This window comes from Schistocerca cancellata, chromosome 8, assembly GCF_023864275.1.
Source record: "Schistocerca cancellata isolate TAMUIC-IGC-003103 chromosome 8, iqSchCanc2.1, whole genome shotgun sequence".
NCBI classification, from domain to species: domain Eukaryota; kingdom Metazoa; phylum Arthropoda; class Insecta; order Orthoptera; family Acrididae; genus Schistocerca; species Schistocerca cancellata.
This window is the reverse complement of record NC_064633.1, coordinates 475,388,327-475,411,256: the sequence shown is the minus strand read 5'-3', so window position 1 is coordinate 475,411,256 and position 22,930 is coordinate 475,388,327. Positions and strand designations below refer to the sequence as shown.

Genomic DNA, 22,930 nt, shown 5'->3' with positions numbered 1-22,930 from the left:
AGGCAGTAGGTGCCTCAATTTTCAGTCTTCTAAATAAACAGGAACATATTCACATTTTTATGCTCCGATTGGACCATTTTGCCGCTGGTTCCTTTCTCTTTCCTGGTGCAGCAGGGCATGTAATTCGTATTAAAAGAAATGTGGTTGGTCAATAAAATTTAGGTAGTTTTTTATGTGAAATTGTAATAACACAAAACTAATTTTACACCTCAGACATGAAGTTACGAGCAAAAGAAAAAAATTGCTTGTATTTCAGTACTACAACATCGGGTTCCCAGATAATAACGGAGGTACGTTTTATAAACTACGTCTTCGCTTCACACCAGATTCTACGTGCGTATTTTACGTTACAAGTAGGGTAACTTTTAACTTCTGTGAATTTGCAGTGGATAACCGTCTCGGAACCCGCGGCTGGGTTTTCGTAACCAAAGACCAAGTTTTAGGAGCGTTTCTTTATAAAGTTTTTTTGAAAACCACGAGGTGGCTCTTCTAGATAAATACCTACTGAATATAATATACCATTAACATGTGAGCAATTTCCTGCGGTTCTTTATTATTTAGATTTCGATTCATATCGCATTTTACGTGTAGAAGTAGGGTAAATTTGAATCTTTGTATCTTGAAAACGGATAAAGATGGCAAGAAAATTTTCAAAGCTATTAGAGACCAAGGTCTTAGGAATATGTCGTAAAAATTTCAGCCATTTTCTGTGCCTATTCTTCTTGGAATCCTCTGCTGTTTTTTGGTCCACCGGTGACGGCAAAAAATATAGTAAAAACATTTTTGAACGGTTTTACCGAGAAACCGCACATGTTTTCTCAGCATGTTATAGTCTTAGGTGGAGATTTCAATTTACCAGATATAGACTGGGACACTCAGATATTTAGGACTGGTGGTAGGGACAGAGCATCGTGTGGCATTATACTGAGTGCACTATCCGAAAATTACCTCGAGCAATTAAACAGAGAACCACTCGTGGAGATAACATCTTGGACCTACTGATAACAAACAGACCCGAACTTTTCGACTCTGTAAGTGCAGAACAGGGAATCAGTGATCATAAGGCCGTTGCAGCATCCCTGAATATGGAAGTTAATAGGAATATAAAAAAAGGGAGGAAGGTTTATCTGTTTATCAAGAGTAATAGAAGGTAAATTTCAGACTACCTAACAGATCAAAACGAAAATTTCAGTTCCGACGCTGACAGTGTTGAGTGTTTATGGAAAAAGTTCAAGGCAATCGTAAAATGCGTTTTAGACTGGTACGTGCCGAGTAAAACTGTGAGGGACAACAAAGTTACGAAACTACTGTGAAAGCAAAGAGAGCTTCACTCCAAGTTTAAACGCAGCCAAAACCTCTCAGACAAACAGAAGCTAAACTATGTCAAAGTTAGCGTAAGGAGGGCTATGCGTGAAGCGTTCAGTGAATTCGAAAGTAAAATTCTATGTACCGACTTGACGGAAGATCCTAGGAAGTTCTGGTCTTACGTTAAATCAGTAAGTGGCTCGGAACAGCATATCCAGACACTCCGGGATGATGACGGCTTTGAAACAGAGGATGACACGCGTAAAGCTGAAATACTAAACAACTTTTTCCAAAGCTGTTTCACAGAGGAAGACCTTACTGCAGTTCCTTCTCTAAATCCTCGCACCAACGAAAAAATGGCTGACATCGAAATAAGTGTCCAAGGAATAGAAAAGCAACTGGAATCACTCAACAGAGGAAAGTCCACTGGACCTGACGGGATACCAATTCGATTCTACACAGAGTACGCAAAAGAACTTGCCCCCCTTCTAACAGCCGTGTACCGCAAGTCTCTAGAGGAACGGAAGGTTCCATATGATTGGAAAAGAGCACAGGTAGTCCCAGTCTTCAAGAAGGGTCGTCGAGCAGATGCGCAAAACACTGGACCTATATCTCTGACGTCGATCTGTTGTAGAATTTTAGAACATGTTTTTTGCTCGCGTATCATGTCGTTTTTGGAAATCCAGAATCTACTCTGTAGGAATCAACATGGTTTCCTGAAACAGCGATCGTGTGATACCCAACTCGCTCTATTTGTTCATGAGACCCAGAAAATATTAGATACAGGCTCCCAGGTAGATGCTATTTTCCTTGACTGAAATGCAGGAGGATCTGCAGCGAATTGACGCATGGTGCAGGGAATGGCAATTGAATCTCAATGTAGACAAGTGTAATGTGCTGCGAATACATAGAAAGAAAGATCCCTGATCATTTAGCTACAATATAGCAGGTCAGCAACTGGAAGCAGTTAATTCCATAAATTATCTGGGAGTACGCATTAGGAGTGATTTAAAATGGAATGATCATATAATGTTGATCGTCGGTAAAGCAGATGCCAGACTGAGATTCACTGGAAGAATCCTAAGGAAATGCAATCCGAAAACAAAGGAAGTAGGATACACTACGTTTGTTCGCCCACTGCTTGAATACTGCTCAGCAGTGTGGGATCCGTATCAGATAGGGTTGATAGAAGAGATAGAGAAGATACAACGGAGAGCAGCGCGCTTCGTTACAGAAACACTTAGTAATCGCGAAAGCGTTACGGAGATGATAGATAAACTCCAGTGGAAGACTCTGCAGGAGAGACGCTTAGTAGCTCGGTACGGGCTGTTGTTGAAGTTTCGAGAACATACCTTCACTGAGGAGCCAAGCAGTATATTGCTCCCTCCTACGTATATCTCGCGAAGAGACCATGAGGATAAAATGAGAGAGATTAGAGCCCACACAGAGGCATGCCGACAACCCTTCTTTTCACGAACAATAAGAGACTGGAATAGAAGGGAGAACCGATAGAGGTACTCAACGTACCCTACGCCACACATCATCAGGTGGCTTGCAGAGTATGGATGTAGATGTAGAACCAACCGATTTGCTCAGTTCGCCTTGGCGCCAGGAAGTGAGTAATGTTGAAGTTTTGTCCCTCTCCTGTATAGTTACAGTATGCCCGTTCTTCCTGTAGGTATACAAATGGTCAATGCAACAGGTCAATGGTCAATGCTCAATGCATGTGACGAATAGAACAACATATTGGTATCATGCACTGTTGTGCGCTGACCGATGGCTAGTGTATAACAGTAGCTTGAAAAATTTAGATTTCTTCGCAGATCAACACCTTCTTTCAGTATTCCAGTTATTAGCTCACAGTTTTTTCTGCTGTACGTACTGCACACATTGACAGTCTCTTGTATGTCACTTCGGTTCCCTGGACGTTTTCAGCAATCACAATTTATCCTACAATGCGAACAGCTGTTTTGAGATTCTTAAAAGTCAAGCGGTATCCAGTTTTGTCTTAATTTCTCTTTGCATCGATGTACTTGGAATTAAAATTCTCATGATCGCACGTACTTCACTTAACAAATCTCGTGTGTCATAATACTTCACCTTGGACCTTCACTTTACTGGGCGCACACCCGTACAGCATGTCCTTCCTAGGTGCTTTTAACTCTCTTTAACTAATCTTAGAAGGAAATAACTGGAAATAACTGCCTGGAGTCGTAAATTACGGCCATCATCTGCTTGGGGGGAAAGTTAATGCTCTTGCCTTTCTTGTAGCTTTTACGAGTGCACTTACGTTTGATATTGGCTCTTCTACCAATATGTAATCGTTCTATAATTGGTAACGTAAGAGGCCTTATGCACAGGACAATGTAAAACGCGTGTTTTGAACTCATTGGGTGTGGCTTGGGTTATTAAAACACTATGAAAGCTTTTTAGGTGCACGAGAATACACCAGATCACTTGCTCCCCATCACTCACCATATTCCGTAGCTGACGTGTTCTTCAGTCCAGAGTAACGGAACACAGTACATCTAAATTTTCGACGTGGTCCCATTTGTATCTATTTACTTTGCTCTCCGTTGTCTCTCTAATTTGGCGGCCGTAACAAACCGTCATTCTTTGGATATGGCCACTTTTCCGGTAATCTGAGGTAAAAATTTCGCCTTATGTATGACCATTTCTTTTTATTTTATTGATGGAAATTTCCATCATTTACCTGTTAACTTCAATATATAAAGCATAATGTTTATTTCGTGGAAAATTTTCGAAGTGCTGTGTCTTTTTAAAAAATAATGTCTTTAAAAAAAATGTGTGCAAGAACAATAAACATCTGGTACACGTATAGAATGATTTGACAACATTCTGAAAAAATATTGCAATAGCAGTGGAAGTATCTTACAAAATTTTCGGTAAGTTTTGAGACTTAAATAGTCGCACTGATGGGCTACTCTGACTAACGTCACAAATATCAGAGTACGGATACGACCCACATACGAGAGAATTCAAATTGTCGAGAGACCATGATGGTATACCAAGAAAAAGTTACCAGCTGGTAAATTTATGAAATATTTAAATCACATCATCGTTTCAGACGAGATGTTCATCATCACATTAGTTGTTGGAACCTGTTTCATAACCTAGCAATTAATATTCACACACAAAAAGACACTCATAAGATTTCACGAATTATATAGGTTTAAATACCGTCTTCTATAGTAAATGCATTGCTTGTGTTATGTTTCGCTTTCTTTCACTTTAATCGCTTATCGCGCTTTGGAAAATTTGGAAATTTGTGTTAAGTTCCTATGGGACCAAACTGCTGAGGTCATCGGTTCCTAGGCTTACACACTAGTTAATCTAGCTTAAACTCACTTACGCTAAGGGCATACACACACCCATGACCGAGGGAGGACTCGAACGTACGACGGGAGGAACCGTACGAACCGTGGCAATGAGCCCCAGACCGCGCGGCTACCCAGCGCTTTTCTCCTGCTTATGCATGATATTTAGTTTTCAGTACGGAATTGCAGACCATGTGTGATTGACTGTCTACAGTTCCCAAAAATCGTCAGCTCTCGACTTAGAAGACTCGATTTAGAATGTTTTGTAGAGTCAAAAATTCTAGTAATTAGGTTCGGTACAGTGAATCACGGGTCTTTCACATATAATCACAGATTCTAGGTTGATAAAGCATTTCAACCACATACGTCAATCGGGTGCACGATAATGTCTTCTCCGAAATCCACTCAAGTTCTATTTCTTCAGGATGTTAAAAACTTTGAAATGAAAATATTGCGTGTACGGTTCCATTTAAAATCCGACAGCGCGTCTTCCGTAACTTTTATTCATTTGAATATACCAACTTGCTTTCATGTTTTAATTACATTCAAATTTGCGAGGAAGGAATAAATTTTATCCATGAAAAACACTGGTCAATCAGCTGAAGATCGTGAAAAATGATAATTTAACAAAGGCAATATCTCTTTCTACATTGTTTTTGTTAATGAATCATAATGAATTGAATGAAGTTCGGTAAGAAGAAGACATTGAGATTGGCCAATGACATTGTGATTCTGTCAGATGCAGCAGATGATTAACTCAGCGGAATGGATAGCGTCTTGAAAAGAGGTTATAGGATGAAAATCAACAAATGTATAAGGGTAGAGTGGAATTAAATTAGGAAATGCAATACTAAAATTAGTAGATCTGTTTGTTTTTTCATGAGAAACCTAAATGATGATGGCTGAAGTAAAGGGAATATAAAATACGAACTTGAAGTAGCATGCAAAGCGTTTCTAAAAATACAAATATGTTAAAAACCGATATAATTTTAGGTATCAGGAAATCTTTCTGCAAGTGTTTCTCTGGAGTGTAAGTGTAGACAGAAGTCTTTTCGGGATATAAACCTTCGACTCTTTTCTGAAACATTTATCTGGAGTGTAATGTAATACGGAAATAAAGCGTGAACGATAAACAATACAGATAAGTATAGACTCAAACGCTGTGAAACATGGTGCTACAGAAGAATGCTGAGGATTAGATGGTATACCGGATGTCTATAAAGAAATTTATGAACTTGATAAAAAGAAGGGATAGGATGAGAGGACAAGCGAATTTAAGTGGACGTCAGTTGAAAAAGTTAGGCAGAGAAGAAGAGACTTGCACAGGATAGACTAGTGTGAAGAGCTGCATCAAGCTAGTCTTTGGGCTAAAGAGCAGAACAACAACAGCAACAGTGATTTTGTAACATGGAGTCGTACGGTGGTCGCGCCTATATAGATGCCAAACGCCTTCGAGGCGGGGGAATTACCGACATAGCAGGAATAGCATATGAAATGGAGTACGTGTTGCAGCTCATTTCCTGAAATGTGATATCACAGGGGTGATGCACGATATGGGTACAGCATTCACGATAACACAAACAGGTCAGCCACAAGCTCCTTCATGATTTATTGGTACTTAGTTGAGTCTGTAAAGTTCGCAAAAGAATGCATTGTCCTACGGCTACCTCAACGTTCATATCTTTCCGCTGAAAGAAACTTGCGATGACTAATACTGACAGCTTCGTAGATTGCGTAAACGGAAGCTAACACACTCCTGAGGACGTTATAATTAGAAATTTGTTTTCCACCATCATACTGTGCTCACAGCTGAAGATCAACAGGTGCCGAGTGTTCCTTGTTCTACATTTATATCGATGTGGGATCGGAGCGATATAATTATAAATGTTGGGAAATTTTTTGCAGCATGCGGTTATAATTCTGTAACTGAGAGGTAAAGGAAGTTGAGACCAGTTTCTGTAGTTACGACTTAAGACTATATTCGTTTTACACCCACAGTGCTTCATATGTGGAAGGAGTGCTAAACGGTCACTCATCATTTCACTTCTGCCTAAGTTGGCCATCGACTGGAGCAAGATTGCTGCCATTCTCCCAACAAATGTAATAGTATGTGGGTTTTGCAGAACATGGTCTCAAGTAAAAATTACAGCCATTGGTCGAACATACTTCACGGGTACGAAGTCTTTGTCGATCATCTTCCATTAATGGCATTCTTTTGAAAGTCATTAATTGTCTTCTGCATTTTCCTGTCTTGTACTACGCTTTTCATCTCCATATACAGGGTTATTACAAATGATTGAAGCGATTTCACAGCTCTACAATAACTTTATTATTTGAGATATTTTCACAATGCTTTGCACACACATACAAAAACTCAAAAAGTTTTTTTAGGCATTCACAAATGTTCGATATGTGCCCCTTTAGTGATTCGGCAGACATCAAGCCGATAATCAAGTTCCTCCCACATTGGGCGCAGCATGTCCCCATCAATGAGTTCGAAAGCATCGTTGATGCGAGCTCGCAGTTCTGGCACGTTTCTTGGTAGATGAGGTTTAAACACTGAATCTTTCACATAACCCCACAGAAAGAAATCGCATGGGGTTAAGTCGGAAGAGCGTGGAGGCCATGACATGAATTGCTGATCATGATCTCCACCACGACCGATCCATCGGTTTTCCAATCTCCTGTTTAAGAAATGCCGAACATCATGATGGAAGTGCGGTGGAGCACCATCCTGTTGAAAGATGAAGTCGGCACTGTCGGTCTCCAGTTGTGGCATGAGCCAAATTTCCAGCATGTCCAGATACACGTGTCCTGTAACGTTTTTTTCGCAGAAGAAAAAGGGGCCGTAAACTTTAAACCGTGAGATTGCACAAAACACGTTAATTTTTGGTGAATTGCGAATTTTCTGCACGAATGCGTGAGGATTCTCTACCGCCCAGATTCGCACATTGTGTCTGTTCACTTCACCATTAAGGAAAAATGTTGCTTCATCACTGAAAATAAGTTTCGCACTGAACGCATCCTCTTCCATGAGCTGTTGCAACCGCGCCGAAAATTCAAAGCGTTTGACTTTGTCATCGGGTGTCAGGGCTTGTAGCAATTGTAAACGGTAAGGCTTCTGCTTTAGCCTTTTCCGTAAGATTTTCCAAACCGTCGGCTGTGGTACGTTTAGCTCCCTGCTTGCTTTATTCGTCGACTTCCGCGGGCTACGCGTGAAACTTGCCCGCACGCGTTCAACTGTTTCTTCGCTCACTGCAGGCCGGCCCGTTGATTTCCCCTTACAGAGGCATCCAGAAGCTTTAAACTGCGCATACCATCGCCGAATGGAGTTAGCAGTTGGTGGATCTTTGTTGAACTTCGTCCTGAAGTGTCGTTGCACTGTTATGACTGACTGATGTGAGTGCATTTCAAGCACGACATACGCTTTCTCGGCTCCTGTCGTCATTTTGTCTCACTGCGCTCTCGAGCGCTCTGGCGGCAGAAACCTGAAGTGCGGCTTCAGCCGAACAAAACTTTATGAGTTTTTCTACGTATCTGTAGTGTGTCGTGACCATATGTCAATGAATGGAGCTACAGTGAATTTATGAAATCGCTTCAATCATTTGTAATAGCCCTGTACTTGTTGCACCAAGCATAATTGAAAATTTTGTCTACTTACTCTAACTTATGCCTACCCCTACAGTTTCTTCCTTCTACTGCTCCTACTCTCAGCAAAGTTGCTTATTTTTGGGCACATTAAAAAGCGTTGTTACAGGGTAGTTAACGAGCCGCAAGTGCTAAAAGCTAGTATATTTACGCAGTATAAATACTGTCGCTAGTCATTTTCCGACTAACTAGGTAGACAACGAGTAGAATCTACTTCCGTCTCCTTTTGCAGCCACGTGGCCGACTTGTAACTAATTGTCACTGCTTGTAAACATCCAAACATTCAATTTCTAATCAGCAGGGACGCCTCGGAGAAACTTTGAATCTCTTAAACTTCAAACATCCTCATTATCCCAACAAAAGTAAACAACCTTAGATCACGATGACACTAATGACTGGCTTGTTTATATATATGGTTTGTGTTGAGCATGCTAATATGTTACAGAAGATGGTAAAGGGGAAAGTGAAACCTCATTGGCTGGATACAGGAAAAAACAAAAAATTCTGAAAAAGTGGCGCACATGTTGGTCAACGTACTATATCAGCCAAAGATCATGTGAATGTTATACATTTAAGGCCAGTTCCATATGGTTTATTCTTTTCAGTCACTATTTGCTCAAGTCATCCGATAAGTAGCAGTACAGTAGCACCAACAGATACGTCAAAGTCAGATACATTGCCCGACAGGCACCCAGAAAACAGGGTCGGATATGGTTACAATTTCGTGGGTATGTAAGAGCAGCAATTCTCTGTGACACGTAGAACACCCACCAGAGAGCATTAGTGCTGTTCTTCTTTAATGTTGTTACCGGGTTTGTAAGGGCATATAAAGGGCGTAAACATCATCAGATGCTGAGTGATGGCAGTGAACGACACAGAGATGCCGGGTACTCGTCTGAGACATCATTGTTAGCACATAATAGTTTAAAAGGAACCTCATTTTGGGTCTCCATTTGGCCAGCTTGTCGATTCGTGCAATCTTCATTTTTTGTGGAGCATTCGGGTGTGACAGTGACCCGATGTTGAACTGCGTAGGTTCAAAATGGCTCTGAGCACTATGGGACTTAAAACCTATGGTCATCAGTCCCCTAGAACTTAGAACTACTTAAACCTGACTAATCTAAGGACATCACACAACACCCAGTCATCAAAAACTGCGTAGGAACGTGAGGGCAGGCAATACTCGTCGTCAAAGTTCTGGTCAACCACGTCTCACCACCAGAAGGTAGGATCACCGTGAGGGGTACCAACTACATCGTAACACCTTCACACCTGCGCCTGCCATCTGAGAACAAATAATACAACATCAAAAAAAGGTTTGCATCATCCCTGTTCCCAGAACTCCTGAAGATAGGCGTTGACTGTGGACATTGCATCACTGAAACAGCCTCTGTGACTGTTCAGAGATGTCGCTAAACCCGCCCAAAGATGTAAACAACCATGCACGAGCAGCGCCTATTAGACGCAGGGGGTTCGACAGCCGATCAGTTCCACTCAGTCCACCAGGAAGGAGGTACACGGCTCGTGTTGTCTGCAGTTCAACCATGCCCTGACGGCCAATACCGCAGTTCGATAGCATCCGCATAGGTATTTGGTGCCAGGAAGGGCTCTAAACAAGGGACGTGTCCAGGCGTCTCATTATGAACCAAAGCGATGTTCGGACATGGAGGAGATACAGAGGGACAGGAAATGTCGATGAAATGCATCGCTCAGGCCGCCCAAGGGTTACTGCAACAGTGGATGAACGCTACCTACGGATTATGGCTCGGAGGAGCCCTGACAGCAACGCCACCATGTTGAATAATGCCTTTCGTGCAGCCACAGGACGTTCTCGAGAAATGAGTCCAATGTGTTAGCACTGTGCCTCATTGCCCGGTGACATGCGCAGAACATCTGCGTTGATTTCATTGGAGATTTTCGAAAGCGGACTGAGAAAACCTCGTGTAACAGCGCGGAAGCTCTAAAGAGTTTAAAGGCGCTTGCTGCGTTGAAAATAAAACTTTAATAATATTCAGTTTCCTCCTTGTCAAAATGTACTGTAACATATCCGAAAAAGTTAACGAAGTTCAGAAAATCTGTGATTAATTTCATTTTTATATTCCAAGCGGAATGCAGCTTCGAAGTTGCGAAAGGATTACGCCACCAATTACGCCATGCACATGTTGCTATATTTATCAAAATTTGTATTTCAGCCTTTTTTCATTGCAGATGCATATTGTCATTGGTTGAGGATAACGTGTACAGACATTTTTATTTCCATCAATATTTTACATTCGCAGATACGATGGCACTTTTAACCACTAACGCTTCTAAAACATTTTACTGTAGCAAATCGTACCCAAAAAGACACGTATTTTTTGTATCTTTAACGTGCCAGTCCGGTCAGTCCTTGAGTTTTTATCTGTCACTTATCACACCTTTGTCCACGTTAAACTGTACGTTGCACTACAGCTATCTGGATAAGTCAGTTGGAAGGATGGAAGAAGGCAACACTATATTCCAAGCGGAGTACCAGTTTTCGGAATTATGACAGCTTTACTTTAATGCACCGGTACCTTCAAACAGCGCAGTTCCAGAGTACGCAAGGTCAATTATGGAAAACCAAGTGAAAGCTGTATTCGAATGGGACGTCTGTTAAGTTCGGCCTTACGTCGCATTGATTCACTTTTTGTAGCTCTTTAGGAAAAATTGTCGTGCGTTATTCCGTTTTTCACGTTAGGGAGTGCTCGAAAATGTAAAATTATGTGTTATGACGTCACAAATATGCCGTTCCACATTTTGACGTCACAAATCTCATGCAGTTTCTTCGTGTGGTGTTGCTGGCTAGGACGCCTCTTCGGACATCTGTGGGTGCATAGTCCAAGGATGTCAGTCGCCTGTTAGTTGTCAGGAGTGCATGTATAATTTATTTAAGCTTTTAAAAGTTTGTCAAAATCTGATTATGTTTATATTCCACCATTCCTACATTTGGTATATGGAAGCGTCTTCTGTGAGAAACATGCATTTTTAAACCGACAATGTTAGTATTTTTTCGTCCAGTTGATGATAGTTGAAACAACCAAAACCCGTCGAATAAATACGTAATAATAAATTTTCTTGAGACAGGGTAGCTTATGTCCCCAAATCGGCTCGGATTTTGAAAGCTTAGCAAGTGCAAAAATCAACTTGCCTTTTTCTCAAATGATACGCTGTGAACCATGACTCAAGGGCAACTGGCAGATACCGTATTCCTAGATTTCCGGAGAGAATTTCGCACGATGCCACACATATAACAACAAACGTATGAGCGTATGGAATGGATTCTCAGATATGTGAGTGTCTCGAAGACTTTGTAGGTAATAAAGCCCATTGCGTTGAGTGGAGGGCGAGTGTTTATCGGAGACAATGATATTCTCAAGAGTGTCCCACGCAACTGTCATAGGACCGCTCGTGTTCTCCACATACATAAACGATTTGGCGAATACGGTGATGACGATGAAGTGTACGCGAAAGTGTTGTCATGGAGTGGCTGTGGGATGTTACACAATTACTTGGACAGAATTTCTGTTTGTGTGATTGATGGCGGATTGCACTAAATGTGAAAAACTGTAAGGTCATGCAGATGAGTAGCTAAGATATCCTCTATTGTTGAGATACGGTGTTTTTGATGTGCTTCTTGACACAGCCACGTCGATTGAATACGATTATCTATGACATCCCCCCTAACGCGATATAGAGAACGAGCTTGTAAGGTCAGTTTTAGGAAGGGCGAATGGTAGACTTCAGTTTATAGGGAGAATTCTAGGAAAGCGTAGCTCGTCTTTTAAAGGAGACCGTGTACATAATACTTATGCGAACGATACTCGGCTACTGCTCTGATGTTCGGGATCTCCAGCAGGTCAGATAAAGGGAAAACATCGAAGCTATCGAGAGGTGTGCTTGCTGCTAGATTTGTTACCGGTAGCTCCGATTAACTCGCAAATACTGCGGAAATTCTCCGTGAACCCAAATGAGAATTCCTGTAAGAGAGAAGAGGTTCTTTTCGCAAGACACTTTCGAGAAAGCAATTGACCACACAATGATTCTGATGATAGTAACGTACATCCCGAGTAATGACTGGGAAGGCAAAATCAGAAGAATTAGGGCTGCTTCGGACTCATCTTTCTCCCATCACTTCAGTGGAACAGTAAAGGAATTTGGCAGCAGTGGTGAAAGATACCCTCCACCATGAACCGTAAGGTGGGATGCAGAGTCTTTATGTATGTCTGTATGTAGATTGTGACATGCTCTTTCAATCGGAATTATATTTCCAGAACTATGAAATTTACAGATATTTGTCATTCTGCGCAAAATTCGATGTAATCATACCCATACTGGTTAATTATAAAATCTGGTGCTAAACTCTCTATGACTGCACAAACATGTCTCCCTCGTATAACAGACTCCACATGGGTCACTAATACCACATCTCTTCACAAACTGAGCTAGTCAATCACGCGTTAGTCCATCACCGGCCCGTATGCAAGCAGTTATTCGGCTTGGCGTTGATTGTCGGAGTTGTTGGATGTTCTCCTTAGAAATGTAATGGAAATGCTGCCCAACTGACGCTTTAGATCGTCAAAATCCCAAGATCGTCGGAGGGCTCTGCTCACAATTCAACAGCGTTGTCAGTAGAGGGAAGATCTAGCGACATTTCTGGCCGAGGTAGTGTTTGGGACGTACGAAGGAACGCAGTAGAAATTCTGGCGGGCATTATCTTGCAAAAATGTAGCCCAAGATGGCTTGTCCTAAAGGGCAATAAAACGGGGTATAGAATATCGTCGACGTACCGCTGTGCTGTAACGGTGTCGGGGACAACCAATGGATCGTGCTATGACATGAAATGGCAGTCCAGACCATCACTCTTTTCTGTCTGTCCTTACGACTGACGACAGCCGAATAGGCATCGTATCGGTGTTCGGGCGTCTCCAGACATGTCTTCGGTGGTCATCGGGGCTCAGTTCGAAGTGGGACTCATCACTGTAGACAGTGCTACTTCAGTCGGTGAGAGTCCAGGCCGAAGATCAGTCGGAAAACCCAGTGGACAGCTGTGGGATACCAAACTGGGGTACCCTAACTTGGACAGCAAGGTCGCCGGATGTCTCCCCAAATGAGAACGTTATAGGGGGTACGGGCAGGGCCATCCAACCAGTTCGGGATTTTGGCAATCTAACCCACCAGGTAGACAGAATTTGGCACGATGTCCCTCAGTAGGACACCTAGCAACTCTATCAATCACTGCCAGACCGAATAACTGCTTGCGTAAGACCCAGATGTGTACCAATGCGTTATTGAGTTGCTCAATTTATGAAGCTCTTTCTCTTCAACAAAACATCTGTCCCATACAGATAATTCCTTAGAGTGTATTTAAAGTTACTTTTAACATTAAGGTATTTATGTTTTTTGTTAATTAACAACAGAATTCTTTACAGACGAATGGGGAATCTGGTAAAGCCGACCTCGGGGAAGATCAGTTTGGATTCCGTAGAAATATTGGAACACGTGAGGCAATACTGACCTTACAACTTATCTTAGAAGAAAGATTAAGGAAAGGCAAACCTACGTTTCTAGCATTTGTAGACTTAGAGAAAGCTTTTGACAATGTTGACTGGAATACTCTCTTTCAAATTCTAAAGGTGGCAGGAATAAAATACAGGGAGCGAAAGGGTATTTACAATTTGTACAGAAACCAGATGGCAGTTATTAGAGTCGAGGGGCATGAAAGGGAAGCATTGGTTGGCAAGGGAGTGTGACAGGGTTGTAGCCTCTCCCCGATGTTATTCAATCTGTTTATTAGGCAAGCAGTAAAGGAAACAAAAGAAAAATTCGGTGTAGGTATTAAAATCAATGGAGAAGAAATAGAAACTTTGAGGTTCGCCGATGACATTGTAATTCTGTCACAGACAACAAAGGACTTGGAAGAGCAGTTGAACGGAATGGATAGTGTCTTGAAAGGAGGATATAAGATGAACATCAACAAAAGCAAAACGAGAATAATGGAATGTAGTCGAATTAAGTCGGGTGATGCTGAGGGAATTAGATTAGGAAATGAGACACTTAAAATAGTAAAGGAGTTCTGCTATTTGGGGAGCAAAATAACTGATGATGGTCGAAGTAGAGAGGATATAAAATGTAGACTGGCAATGGCAAGGAAAGCGTTTCTGAAGAAGAGATATTTGTTAACATCGAGTATAGAGTTATGTGTGAGGAAGTCGTTTCTGAAAGTATTTGTATGGAGTGTAGCAATGTATGGAAGTGAAACATGGACGATAAATAGTTTGGACGAGAAAAGAATAGAAGCTTTTGAAATGTGATGCTACAGAAGAATGCTGAAGATTAGATGGGTAGATCACATAACTAATGAGGAGGTATGGAATAGAATTGGGGAGAAAAGGAGTTTGTGGCACAATTTGACAAGAAGAAGGGACCGGTTGGTAGGACATGTTCTGAGGCATCAAGGGATCACAAATTTAGTAGTGGAGGGCAGTGTGGAGGGTAAAAATCGTAGAGGGAGACCAAGAGAAGAATACACTAAACAGATACAGAAGTATGTAGGTTGCAGTAGGTACTGGGAGATGAAGAAGCTTGCACAGGATAGAGTAGCATGGAGAGCTGCATCAAGCCAGTCTTTGGACTGAAGACCACAACAACAACAACAACAACAACAGCATTGTTCAGTTCATATCCAATGAACGTAATATATGGTTTACACAGAAATCAATTATTGTTGTTTATAAATGAAGTGATCGATACCCGCAGGTATCGGAGGATTCCTAATGAGCTTTAGGCTTGGTCGTATGACGAGGTGCGGCGGTGACAGCAGGTGGCGGCGTGTGTTGCAGGAGCGGCGCCGGCGCGCCGGGCGGCGTGGGCGGCGGCCCGCTGGGCGCGGCCGGGCTCAGCGTGTCGCACGACTCGGTGTTCACTGCCGAGCACCACAGCTCGTGCGAGGACATGCGCAGCGCCTCCTCCCTCTCCATACAGCAGCTCGTCAAGGTACGTGCCGCGCTCCTGTCTCACGTGTCACGTCCGCGCAGCTTAATCACACGTGCACTGTGCGTTCCATCCTGGGAAACGCTGCGAATCTGTTGTCAGTGTGACGAAATTCTCAAGAGTCCGTGACTCCTGGGATACTTTCGTTACCTTCGCTTAAGTCTCAGAATCGTAATTTTGGCAGTTCTATCTAGCGCGGTAGCTGCGAACCGCCTCAAAATGCATCTCAGGTGACTTAACGGAACTTGCTAATGACGCACTTAATCAAGCAAACGCCTTTTGCAAGCGAGGAGCGTGCTGGACCTAGATAGAAAACAGAGAACAAATACGTCTATTTAAGGATCGCAATCGCGTTGTACACACTTGGTTAACCTAAAAGCATGTATAAACAGATCAAATACTGAAAGAGCAAATACCTTAATTTGGTATTTCTTAGGACAATCCTTTAGACAGTATAGCTAAGGGGCGTCTTCGAGTACATCAGGCCGACATCGCCTTCGTTAACCTCTCTAAATACTAGAAATTTAAAATATTAAAAACGGATAATAGAATTGACCAATGATCGAACACTCAGAATGCAATCATATTGCCGAAGCCTTATGATAAGGCTTTACCTTTCTAGATGTACGTGAGTGACTCCAAGACCTGCATAACGCGTACCCACGTTCACAGGCGCAATTAATAGAACAAGATGGGGCTTAAGTAGTTAGCATTATGCACCACAGCGTCGTGTGCTAGTACTGACGCCTAATACGGAATCACCTTTTTAGATGGCGCTGCCACGCAACTACTATAGTCAGCGACAGTGTTAATGGCCTCTGGCTGCGCAGCTCACAAGGAAACTTGGCGGGATACACTCAGACAGCAACTACGTCGCGTTCCTGCATCTTGATAACATCACAGACTCGCATGCCTCAATCCGCCTCACTTTTGAAGAACGAGTACACTTTAAAAATAAGTCCTTTGCCTGTTTTTGAAATACTTGACTGCCTCTAGGTGTTGCCGCCATTATGAGAAACCTCACAGAACACACATAAAACAACAGAAATTAATCAGTCGGAGTTTCGCGCGAGTAAAACACGATAAAAAGCTTAAATATGACTGACGTTTACACAGTAGGGAATGCAGAAAATGGCTGAGTGCTAACTGGCTAGCTGCACAGCTGTCTAGTGTGAATCCCAGTCCAGAGGCCATAAATGCTGTCGTGGACTATAGTAAGAATGAGAGATCGTAAACCGGATATACCTTGCTACTAAAAACTTTATGAATATAACGCACAGAAAACATTAATAAGATAGAATTACTAGAAGCAACACCTGTGCATTAATTTATCCAAAAATTATGACGGTGTAAAAATACAGAAGAAAGCGGCAAACTTAAAACATAATACCAGGGTGTATAACACAACACACAGATGCGGTGCCTAAAAAGGTATTACGTATCATATATCACTAGAACCAGAACATTAGTAACACAGGACCATAATTTCAGATGAAAAGGTCCACCTATAACAAGCAATACTGCGTCATATAGACCAAGAATTTCTAACTAACTAGAAAATTCTTTTTATAAAAGTACCGAAGTAAAATTATTACGCTTGAAAGATACACACCAGCGTGGGAAGAAGACGTAATGCGGGTGAACTCTTTCTTCTCATTTCTATTTTACACTTACATTAAAATATGTAAGATACGTCGACATTTGAAGCGACAAACACGAAATATCATTTTCTAATGAAAAAACTCTTAAGGGCTTGGCTAACAAGACGACATAGGGGCAGAGAAGAAAAGGGCTCATATTTAGGCAGAAATGCGAGAGCCCCAGCATTACATTAATAACACCGGTTTCAGAACTTCTAAAATGGCCTGATTAGCGCCAAATATTTGGTCGTTAAGAAGGGACACATCTTCGTCCTGCATATACCTAAATATTTCAATTTCTTCCAGAATGTTTAACTTCTTACCCTTTTGCGCAAAATGCAAAATCTTAAGATTTTGTGCTTGCGGAGGACTATGGCCACTGGCTTTAAGGTGTTGAGCAAAGGCAGAGTTACGTTTTATCTGTCCCCATCTGTTGAGATGTTCTTGTAATCTAATTTTAAAGGTTTTGCCTGTTTGTCCGTCATATCCTACATTACAATCGCGACACTCCAGCAGATATACCCCCGATGCCAAATGGTTGTTCTTTTTAGGTGATTCATTATGTATGTACATAGACTGGAGATTGGCATATACGGGAGCCCACTCCCCGAAAAAGTTTTGCCAGTTCATAACTAAAATTGCCCATAAATGGCAAAGAAATGTAATTGTGTTCCTCGGCAGTAGCTGCATTGGGTGTACTCCGAACAGGCATTGTTATTTTGTCGTGGTATAACTTTTCAACAAGCGCAACTCTGTAGCTGTAGGCATCGGTTGTGGCATGAATTTCAACTCGATGCGACTACCCGTTGGTGAGAAAGATGGTTTTCGACAATCGGACAGACAGACACCAGACGGATAACAAAGTGATCCTATGAGGGTTCCGTTTTTAGCGATTGAGCTGCGGAATCCTAAAAAAGAAAACAATCGTCCACTAACGTGCTATGGTGAATGGTTTCCTCACGTGTTTAAAACATAGCGCCACATCAACTACTATGCCTGTCCCAGTGACGGAGAACAGAAGGATGTATGTGAGGTCTGAATTCTATACAGAATCTCGGTGCACCTGTTCTATTTCTTGCACGTACTCGTCCAGCACTGTTGAGGTCTCCAATCGGAGTATCCCTGCCAATATCTAGAAAGTTGGCAGAAGCGGGAATATAAATGCCTGCCTTCAGGGTCGGCGAAAGCAAGTGGGACAAACCCGCTCCTTGTATCTGCCCGTCTGCTCCCATCGCACTGCAGACAGCGTGACTCGCTCCCATCTAAATAGAGCATCAGGGAAACGGGCTCCCCACCTCCTAACCGGGCGCCAGCTCAACAGCGGAGTCTGTCGCTTCATTGCCACTGCTGTACGCAGACGACTCCAGTTCAGTACAACTTAATCTTTTGTGTGCCAAGTCTCTCTGGTGTGAATTTTGAAATTTTCTCGGCGTACTGATTTTTCGATGATGTTTCGAGAGTACAGCTGGCCGTCGTTTACCGCGACGAATGATATTTCGACTCAACACCTGCCATATGCAGCTGAACCTTCGCAGACTCATGTCGGCTGTCAGCTTCTTCTGAGTAGGACTAATGGGAAGCAAAGTTAAAAGCACCGTCGATGACGAGGTCATTAGAGACACAACACAAGCTGTTGTTTGGTAAGGATGGCGAATGAAATCAGCCTTGTATATACGTGGATACTCTGCAAATCACATTTAAGTGCCTGGAAGAGGGTTCATCGAACCACCTTCACAATAATTCTATATTATTCCATTCTCGAACAGCGCTCGGAAAAAAACAAACACCAACATATTTCCGTGCGTGCTCTCATTTCCCTCATTTTATTATAATGATCGTTTCTCCCTATGAAGGTCGGCGTCAACAAGACATTTCGCATTCTTAGGAGAAAATGATGATTGAAAATTCGTGAGAAGATCCCGCCGCAATAAGAAACGTCTTTGCTTTAATTATGTTCACCCCAAATTTTGTATCATGTCCGTGACACTCACTCCTCTCGGTAGTACAAAAAGTGCTTCTTTTCTTTATACTTTTTCGATGCACTCCGTTAATCCTGTCTGGTACGGATCCCACACCGCGCAACGGTACTTCAAAAGAGGACGGACAGACGTAGTGAAGGCAGTCCCTTTAGTACGTATGTTGCGTCTTCTAAGTGTTCTGCCAATAAAACGCAGTCTTTGGTTCGTCTTCCCCACAATTTCCTATGTATTCTTTCCTATTTAAGTTGTTCGTAATAGTAATTCCTAGGAATTTAGTTGTACTTACGGCATTTAGATTTGGTTGATTTGTCGGATTCCTTTTAGCAGTCATGTGAGTGACCTCATACTTTTCATTATTGCCAATTTTTGCACCATACAGATATTTTACTTAAATCGTTTTGTAATTTGTTGTGATCTTCTGATGACTTTACTAGACAATAAAGAACAGCGTCTTCTGCAAACAACCTAAGATTGCTGCTCAGATTCTCCCCTAAATCGTTTGTATAGATAAGAAACAACAGAGGGCCTATAACACTACCTATGGGAACACCAGCATTCACTTCTGTTTTACTCGATGACTTTCCGTCAGTTACTGCGAACTATAACCTCTCTGACATGAAATAACAAATATAGTCACATAACTGAGAGGATATTCCATAAGCATACAATTGCATTACAAGCCGTTGTGAGGTACAGGGTCAAAAGCCTTCTTGAAATCTACAAATACGGAATAAATTTGAAATCCCTTGTCAGTAGCACTCAAATCTCGTGTGTGTAAAGAGCTAGTTGTGTTTCACACGAACAATGTTTTCTAAATCCGTGTTGTCTGTGTATCTATAGACCGTTCTCTTCAAGGTAATTCATAGTGTTCGAACACAGTATATGTTCCAAAATGTTCCAAAGCGAAATCATGGAAAAGCTAAATCTGAATGGTAGGACGCGGATTTGAACGATCGTCCACCGTAATGCGAGTCCAGTGTGCTGACGACTGCGCCACCTCGTCCATTTTTTATGAATAGATTCAACCTGTTTGTCCACTAGGTGCAGTATTTTACTGGAAGCTATTGCCTGCTAGTGCAGATGGGGGTTGCTGTTTCTAAGTTTTTGTTATCACGTGTGCCAATTTTTATTTGCTACCATCTAATCTATGGTCGTTTTACTGCCTGTCCAGTAGTACCATGGGTCGCTTGAAGCTGTCGGTGTCTTCGTTGCGCTGATCTAGGCTTCAGGTCAGAGTATTTTTCTGGTGCCGCTACTTACGATACAATTTTGCAGCGTAGTCGTTGAAACGTTGGAGAAATTGTCTTTTCCATACAGCTTCGTGAAGGTAGCAGGCGGGTATATTCTTGGGACATCTTAGATGCACCGAAATAATCCTGGATCCGTTGAGCTTTTTCTGTAAGTATCTTGGCACCAGTTCGCCATATTGGGCAGGCGCAGTCCATGGCTTATCGTACTGATGCCCTAAAGAGTGGTAGTCCATAGTCCCCAGAAAATGTGTATTTCTGATTAATCATTGAGTGCAGAGCACCCAAGATTACTTCCAGATTTCGTCGCGATCAATTCTAACATATAGATGTTTTGCATTCGGATTTCATGGTATTTGTTTCTCGTGTAGTATGATGTTGTTTCGAAAGGAATAGCGCCTGACTTTTGAGTGGTTGCGGCAATCTGTTATCCATATTGCGGTATCTCTACAGCAAGTGTTTCTAAACTTTCCTCTGACGGAACACTTTCAGAATCCTAGTACTTTGATGGAACACTTGGTTTACTTTGAACGATAATAATTTTTTAAAAATATGAAAAAAGTTGTCTTATACAGTGATTACTTCAGTTTCAAATCGTAAGCAATAATACGGAAATCATTACAGAATTTTAAAAATACAATTAGTGTCGTCAAAATGTCAAAAGAACGCCCTGTTTTCCGCGGATCACGTACTCACTTCCACCAGTGTTCCACGAAATACAATTTGGAGAGCCCTGCTCTACAGGCATCGTAGAGCCTTTATCACTACTGGTCGTTTAAGCCCGCAGGTGAGTGCCGTATCGTCTGGCGTATATGTATTTCCAAATGCTAGGTGACGACGGGAAGTCTGCGGTGTAGGCGGTGTACAAGAAATGGATTAGCAACGAACCTTGAGGCATTCCTGAAAACCGGCAGCTGCGACTCAGCACATCGATGAGGTAGGAACGGCTGACGAGTATTTGCTCTAGAGAGCTTGGTATTTCCTGTGTGACAAGTTTATAAATCAGTCCCTGGTGGCAAACGCTGTCAGATGCGCGGGAGACATTCAGTAACAGCATTCCGAATTGTTACATGAAGTTAAACGCTGAGGCTGCTTCTTATACCACTCTGAGCAGCTGGAGAAGAGAGATGTCATTCGTCGAACCCAAAACGTTCAGTGATATCAGCTACCTACGTGACACAATTCACTAGCGGAAATGCTAAAATCGGCTATGCGGTGGGTTGCCGCTCCCCGTGGCTCTAGGCGTACTTTCTAGTCTTCACTGAGAACAAATCCTGGAAATAATGGGATTCAATGCGTAAAACGCAATTCATAGCCCCGTCCCGGTCAATAAGATTTTCCACCACGGACTTTAATAATAGAATCCTAAAATGAAATAGCAGTAGCCCAAAATTGTTGTTTTTCGTATTCCATTTTATTGGTGGTAAATACACAACGTTCAGCAATGACAGACTTGGTCGAGTCCAATAGGTGAGTGCAGTGTTGTTGTTCTACGCAGCGTTCTGCCGCGATGCCTGGATGACCCATACCGCCGGGACAGCGGCTGTTAGTTGGGTAACGGTTAGACCACACATGCATGAGGAGCGTACTCGGTTCTGGCTCCGCCGTGTTAAGATTTGAAACCAACTTCTAAGTCTCGTGACGGGAGGCTAAAAGTCGATTTTCTATCATTACGCACTACGCAAAGTGGAGCCCAAAGTTACTGTTTGACTCGTGTATAGTCGAAATCAAGCACTGATTTTAACAACTGATCGATTTGATATACTAGTAGTAGTACACTTAACTTCATTTCTTCGAAATTCCCAATACTTCTGCGATGGTTATCCTTTTTACATTTGGCCACGTGGTAAGGGCAACGAACAGGAGCAGAAGACAGAATGTCAGTTTGGCAGGGAGTATTTAGTTTTCTAACGACTCCTCAAAGAAACTTGTGAAATGTTTTCTGACACTTTTATAAGAAATGGCATCCGTTCCATAATGTCCGGTTTTTACAGAAAATAAGCTTTTATGTTTCATTAACTTTTGCTTGATCCCGTACAGATACCGAAACAGTGTCAAAATGAGGAAAATAATATATTAGAAAACGTTGGTTACAGAGAAAATTCTTGTAGTGAGTTAGATATTCATTTTCTGTTGTCTTAAAATTTTCGTCATTCATCATATTTTAGATCTCAGGACCAGCTTATTATTCCGAAATACATAAATATAATGGCCCTGTACACTTAATTCGAATTAGACGCAAATATATACTCTCAAATAGCAGACCACTCTCTTCTGCTAGGCAATGATATCAGTCCTCATCTTCGGCCTGTAAATTCACTGACTTAATCTGGAAAAATGTTTACACACATTGTGTTCTGTTTTAAAACTACTTTACCTGCAAAATAAAATATTATTTCCTTTCACATATCTTTCGTTGCAACCAAATTCTGCACAGGATTTAACCAATGAAATAAAGAAACCTTTACCAGAAATGCTGTTATTTTTGAACAATATTCCAAAAGTCGCCTGTCACTAGTGAATTAGATGTTGGTTTCATTATAATGACATCATGCGTAGTTTGTATCATCAGTGGTCTAAGACAGTCGTGGGCAAACTTTGGTGACCGCAGGCCTGATTCACATCCTCAATACTATAATGACCATGACGTTAATTTTTACGGTGTGACGCACCGATGTCAGTGGCACCCTTTCCCCGACACGCCTCGCCAGCAAAGTATGCCTCAAAACTTACTGTTTTGAGAGTTCATTCATTTTGTGCTC

The 22,930-nt window shown here is 42.0% G+C and overlaps 1 protein-coding gene across 1 annotated transcript in view; it reads left to right on the top strand.

Annotated features, from left to right (window-relative positions):
• The window catches only part of LOC126095640 (uncharacterized), a 793,146-nt gene extending 776,848 nt beyond the window's left edge, over positions 1-16,298 (top strand). The window contains exon 7 of the mRNA XM_049910402.1: positions 16,073-16,298. Coding sequence (XP_049766359.1) covers positions 16,073-16,298 — 226 coding nt within the window. The remainder of the gene's footprint in view (positions 1-16,072) is intronic.
• Positions 16,299-22,930: the final 6,632 nt, after the last annotated feature.